The sequence below is a fragment of the Charadrius vociferus genome, unplaced genomic scaffold, assembly GCF_000708025.1.
Source record: "Charadrius vociferus isolate BGI_N301 unplaced genomic scaffold, ASM70802v2 scaffold49, whole genome shotgun sequence".
NCBI classification, from domain to species: Eukaryota; Metazoa; Chordata; class Aves; order Charadriiformes; family Charadriidae; genus Charadrius; species Charadrius vociferus.
The window spans coordinates 4,101,704-4,107,944 of record NW_009661375.1 but is presented as its reverse complement, the minus strand read 5'-3'; the positions used below and the strand labels follow the sequence as shown (position 1 = coordinate 4,107,944).

At 44.4% G+C, this 6,241-nt stretch overlaps 1 protein-coding gene across 1 annotated transcript in view; it reads left to right on the top strand.

Moving 5' to 3' along the window:
- The window catches only part of DDHD1 (DDHD domain containing 1), a 105,654-nt gene that overhangs the window by 87,907 nt on the left and 11,506 nt on the right, over positions 1 to 6,241 (top strand). The window contains exon 7 of the mRNA XM_009893950.1: positions 3,874 to 4,136. Coding sequence (XP_009892252.1) covers positions 3,874 to 4,136 — 263 coding nt within the window. The remainder of the gene's footprint in view (positions 1 to 3,873; positions 4,137 to 6,241) is intronic.

The following is a 6,241-nucleotide window of genomic DNA, read 5'->3' as shown; positions in this document are numbered from 1 at the left end:
AGCCAGCGGATTAACAGTCAGAGCGGCAAGCAGTGTTTCTGGGAGCAGCTGCACGGGGGGGGAAAAATCGACTCGATTGACTGCTGCCACATTTATTCTTTTGTGAGATATTTCAGCTTGTTTAGTCTGTGGGAGAAGCCTTGGGAGAGATGGTAATAGGGGTTGGGTGCTGCTCAGCTCAGGGAAACTCTAGCCTTTTTGTGGGGAAAGCCCTACTGAAAGCCCTTCGGGGGGGGGAGGGCTGGAGAAACAGCTCTTGGAATAGTCAGTCCCACTGGTCCCCAAAATAAGGTGGGAACTGGGAGGGAGGAGGCAAGAGGGGAGATGGAAAGAGAGAGAGAGGTCTGGTCCTATTGCATTCCACTATTAAACTTTTTTTTTATTTTTTTTTTTTTTTTCCCCCTGGATGATTCCTGCTTTCCTGTTTTCAGGCAGAAACAGCAGGTGCTTCCGAAGCACGTAATAGATCCCACAGCCCCGCAGGCGGTGAGGCTCGGGGTTGGAAGAAGCACCGAGGAAACCAGTGGGGAAAGGTCTCCCTTAATGGGGAAGTCATTGGATGTAGGTGCAGTGAGAGCAGGAGAAGCTGTCAGCAAGCTCGGGGTGGGCAAAAAATCAAGCTGTGGATGAAAAAATAAAATAAGATCAGGTCTTAAAACGTGGGGTTTAATTACAGTGATGCCATTTAGGAGAGAAAATTTGATAGGTGGTTATATTTTTCATGTTTAATTTCCATGAAAAAAGTCACTGATTTTAACAAATATAAAGCCAATTGGTGTAACCAGAAGGTATTTTTACATGGAGTGTTAGGATATATATCAACCTGTAAATGAGAAAGAGATTTGAGAGCACTTCATGTTACGCTTGCCGGACAAAAGCCCTTTTCAAACCAAGCTTTTCTTTTACAGGTTAGAATATTGTATGCTTTTTAAGACTAAGAAAGCAAATCAGGGTTAAATATTATCTTAACTTCATATACGGCTTAACCAAATAATTTTTTAGCTGGTACTTAAGATAAATATGCTTTTTTTTTTTCCTTTGATTTTTTTTTTTTTCTTACTATATAGCAAACGGTTCAGCTTCTAATCTTAGTACTGCTACAGAACTTTTGGCAAGATACAAACGTTTATAAGCGCTCACTGCAGGTTGGAGGACTTCTGGTTTTGTCATACCAGCAAACCAGACCCTGCATAGTGCTGGAAAATCTGGAGGCTTTACTACAGCAGACCTTCGATTTTACAATGAAGTTAGGTGACCAGTGATTTGGAGTATTTCGAAATTCATGCACGGTTTCTTAGTTGCTGTCCGTGCTTTTGCCTAACTTCTCAGTAACAGCATGTTTTTAGGGAGCGGGACAGTTAAAAACAGGGTTGGACTCGGTGTCCATCCAGGACTTTGCCAGAATATTCTGTTTTATGCCCCCAGATTGCAAGAGAACAAGACCTTTGTAATGAAATACCGTGATGCCAGATTACTTACCCACTCTGCCTATGGGCTGTGGGGGAGACTGACATAATATCATTCTCCCTGGAAGATATCTGCTTTTCCAGGGAAATAGGCTGTGCAGGAACAGGGTACAGGAGAGTGTGGTACAGGGCTGTTGAGAAAATTGGGCAGGGCATTGGGAGAAATAGCTTTTATGCCACACGAAACCCAGGGAAGCAGTGGAGTTGTTGTGCATCTTACTTTTCCCACCGGAGAAAAAAATTGGGGGACGCTGAGATACATTAATACAACTAATTTCAGATTTTTTTAAAACAAGATGGCATTACTCATCTCTCTGCTGTACTGACAGGGATGCTGGAAGCCAGGAGGAGTACAGCGGTAGTTTGCTTGGCATTTTTACACTGCCGGCTCAGAAACCAGGAGCCAGCGCTCCATCAAGAGCATCTACTGCGTGGCTGGGTGTCCCGGGCTCCCTGCTGAGGTCCCTGACGGCAGGACGATGCGTGTTGGCTCCCTTGGAGGGTTCCTCGGCAGTCAGCCACCCAAACTGCTGGATATCAGCGTTCCCCCATTTCACTGAACTCTTGGCAGGAATCCCAAAACCCTTTGATTTCAACACATTTCTGCTATTTTGTTCTGTGTTTTAATCAAAACCTTTTTAAATGGCAAAAATGCCAGCCGGCCAAAGCTAGTTCCTCATTTCTATTTTCAGCTCCAACTCTTGCTAAAACCTCTGCCTGTTTGTTCATGTGTGAAAGCAGCGCCCAAAGTCTGTATAGAGCCAAATGCAAGAATAGACAGCGTCACAGTCAAAAAAGAACTTGGAAATGGGCAGGATGATACTTATTTCTCCAAGCTGTTGCAAGGCTTTGTTCATCAGTTCGCAGTGCTTTAGGCAGAGGGTTTGTTGTGTGGATTCTCACTCAGTAAAATGTGTATCTAAACACTGACAGCCCCGGTGCCATTCATATTTATATTCTGTAATGATTCAGGCTCTTGAAAAATCATGTTCAAATTACACGTTGCATAGCTTTAATTTCCTGTTGCTAACAAGGGAATGATTTGCAATTTCTTGTTTGTCCTCCTCTATGCCATAGCCTGGAAGCATTGCTCAGTTACCATGCTGAGTTGCACAAGCAAAGCTGCCTTTTTTGTATTGTCTGGTTCCTAAATCTCATGGCTTTCAACGTTTCTCTCTAAAAAATGCTTTCTGTGAATCTGAGGATTTTTATGCATGCGTACCCTAGTGTAGGATTTGAAGCAGAGGAGCCTCTCAGACTCAATTAACATAGGACCAACGTATATTTATTGCAGTAGTACTATAGGATTAGCCTATGAAGTTTGAGAACCATGTTGCATTCCTGTTTTCCCCCCCAAAACCCTCCTAGAAACCTATAACCAGAAAACCGTTTTCATAACATATTTTATATCAAATGTTCAGATTGTGGCTCTGCCTGTCTCATTTGTGCATTTTCTCCTCCCATATCTTCCTTTTGCCTGCGATGAGGCTTTTTATCCTTTAGTGGCACCATTTCATTCCAATTTCTTCAGCTAAATTAGTATAAGTGCAGTATGGTCAGAGGGGAAGGAGGACAGAAAGCTGCATCTCCTTGTAGCCAAACAGTGGGCAGAATAATCAAAGACTTGATGAGTTCAAGTTTGCTTTATGAAGACGCAAAAGCAATTTGAGGATATTTTCCCAGAACCCATTTAGGCTGCCAGGGTAGTATCTGAGCATATCCATTTTAGTGGATTTATCTGCCCGGTCCATTGTAGTGAGGTAGGAATGCTGTTGCCTTACTTTGATAAATGGAGAAGAGTGAGTGTGACTTGTCTAGGGTTACGTGCCGAGCTTGGGGCAGAGCTGATTCTAGCTCACGTGTGGCTCAGGCTCCTTCCAGCCTCCTTAGGTTAAAAAAGGAGCTGAGCCTCTGACACGGGAGAAACATCCAGTGCTGGGAAAAGGTAGGGAAACTCGGGGAGAAACAAGCAATGAGGGAAGTACAGCTGTATTAATGGTCGCTGTCGTGCTCATGGATCGCTAGTGAAAACCAAGTGCCTTGCTGTTGCTCACCTCAGAGGATGCTGTTAAGTACTTTAGGCACAGCTGTCACTTGTTTAATGGTTTATTTCAATGTAATGCTTTGGACGGTGTAGTGTAGCAGTTGTAGGGTCACCACGTGTCCTGTGTGGTGGTTGCTGCTGGGTGTGGAGGAGAAAGATGAACCACTGGAGTCAGCGGCAGTCATCCGTTGACTGCTGACCATTAGATTTTGTTCATCTTCCCAGCCTAAGCGAGCAAGACCATCATGCTGATCCTAGATGCGTGCTCGAGAAGCTGGTCGGTGTAGTATGTGAACATATGAACATGAACAGGACTGATAAGATGTTGATGTTAAACATTCTTTCCTTACCTTCTTGAAACAGCTGGTGAAAGGGCTGCAGCAGGAGCTGAACCGGCTGTACACACTCTTCTGCTCCCGGAATCCAGAGTTTGAGGAGAAAGGAGGGAAAGTCTCGATTGTGTCCCACTCGCTGGGCTGTGTCATCACCTACGACATTATGACTGGCTGGAACCCGGTCAGGCTTTATGAACAGTTGCTGCAGAAGGAGGAGGAGGAGCTTGAAGACCGTTGGATGAGCTATGAGGAGCAACGGTTACTTGAAGAACTTTACATAACTAAACAACGGTAATGCATCCAGTTCTGATTGTTAAAGGAGAAAACCACATCCCTAGATGATGCCCTTTGAGTGTTTCCAGAGCCCACCGTGGCTGTTATCTTTTGTGGCTGATGTTCTTCTGCTGGTGATGAACGGCAGTGGTAAATGCTAAACACGGGACTGAGCAGGCACAGGGAGCTGACACTGCTAATAGGAGCTCTGAATCCACATCCTACGGGCTCTACCAGAACCAAGCAACTAACTACTGCTCGCTCACCAGAGACACTGGGAGCAGATCATAGCCAGGAAGAAAGGAGAAGGTCAGGCCATTAGCCCTCCAGATACTTGAGGAAAAACACAACAAAGTAGCTTGCAGGTGGGCAGTGAGCTGTAAGACTGAGCAGAACCTGAGCAGTGAAATTCCTGAGTTTCTAGAGGAAAATGAGAAGTTTTCTCCTAGGCTCAGCTTGGAAATTGAGCTCCACCAGCTGGAAACAGGTGTTGTAACTGCTGTGATTGGGTTTACGGGGTTACTACTCTGTGGTGGATCATTTACCAGCTTCTTCCTGCTGCCATCTAGAAATGTTCATGCTGTTGGGAGTGTGAAGCAGCACTGCCCACTGTGACAAACGGGATCTCGGTTTCAGCGCCGTGCCAGTGTTGGTAGGGATTCTCAGTGTTAGGGGACCTTGCAGATCATCGTGATGTCTCCACAGTGTTAAGTTTGGTGACTTCCCTCTTCTAACCTGGATATCGAGGTGCTATGAGACACCCACAGATAGAGAATCTAATAATTGTAGCTTGTCCTTCAATCTTTCCAGTGGGAGGTGAGGGTAAATCATGATCACAGTTCTTTTTGGTTCCTTCTTGAAACCTATCTTAGTATTGGCGGTACTTTGGGACCCTTAATATAGCATCAGATCTCCTGCTGTGATTGAAATCAGTGTATGTGTAATTAGGCATTGGTGCATCTCTGTCAGCTGCAAGGCTGGATAACGTGCGATCTTTCTGAGAGAAAGGAAGCAAGAAACCTAATGAAGTTGCCCAGTAGTAAGGTGACCCTTCAGGCATATCACTAGCACATGATGAGGGAAAAACTACCATTTTCACGCTCACGCTCCAGCTCCTTTGGCATCCTCTGAAGTGCTTCAGGTTGCATCCACAGGAATCCAGGTAGCATTTGCCACTGGCACTTCTCTATAGAAAGAGCGGCTCTCTGTTTTGTGAGCCATCTTAGTGCAATTCAGTCTGAAATGATAGAAAATGTACTGCTGAAATCCCATAACTTCTGGATTTCTAGTGTTGTAAGGTTGGCAACCACATAGTGGATTTCTGGAAATGCCTCTGCCCCAGTAGGGTGTGTTGTAGCGTGTATAAATTTTCTACATTGTAGAATAACGTACATACAGCATGTGAGGTTGTGTATTGGAAACCTTCGACAACAGTTCGCAAAAATTCCGAGTGCCTTCTTTTTTAAGACTGAATCACCTTTGTTCAAAGTGTATGAACTTTTTTGAAAGTACTGTCAAGACTTTGGAAAGTTTCAGCTCCGGACTTTCTTCTTTCTAATCGGGATGGCAGAGGTTAAGCTTAACGTATTTTTTTACATAATTTTTTTGTGGAACTTGAGGAGATGGTGTTTTCCTGCTCTGAAGAGGGCATAACGTTCTAGTGCTGGGATTGGGAACAGTTTTACCTGTCCATATGAGTGCTTTATATTGTAGCTGCTTGTTTAATTCAGGCTAACTAGAAGAACAGGTGAACAACCTTTTTTTTAATGATAATTGAAAGGATGGGACACTGTCCTCCAGATATCCCACCACAATACAGAACTCCATAATATTTGGCCCATGTAGTTTCCTGTGGCTTTGAGGGTTTTTCTTTTAAAAAAAAAAACCACAAAAACAACAACAAAAAAAAGGCAAGACAGGTGATTTGGCAGCAAAAACACTGAGGAAAAGAGAGATGAGTCACCTACTCCTGAGGAAGGAGGGTGGGCAGATGCTCAGGGTGGTGAGCAAGGGAACTGTCGTGTCTTGATTGATTCCCTCTGTGGTCAGCGAAACAGGATTTCACATGCATTGATTCTTAATCAGTTGGACTGCCTCCAAGAAATACTGACACCATCACTCTC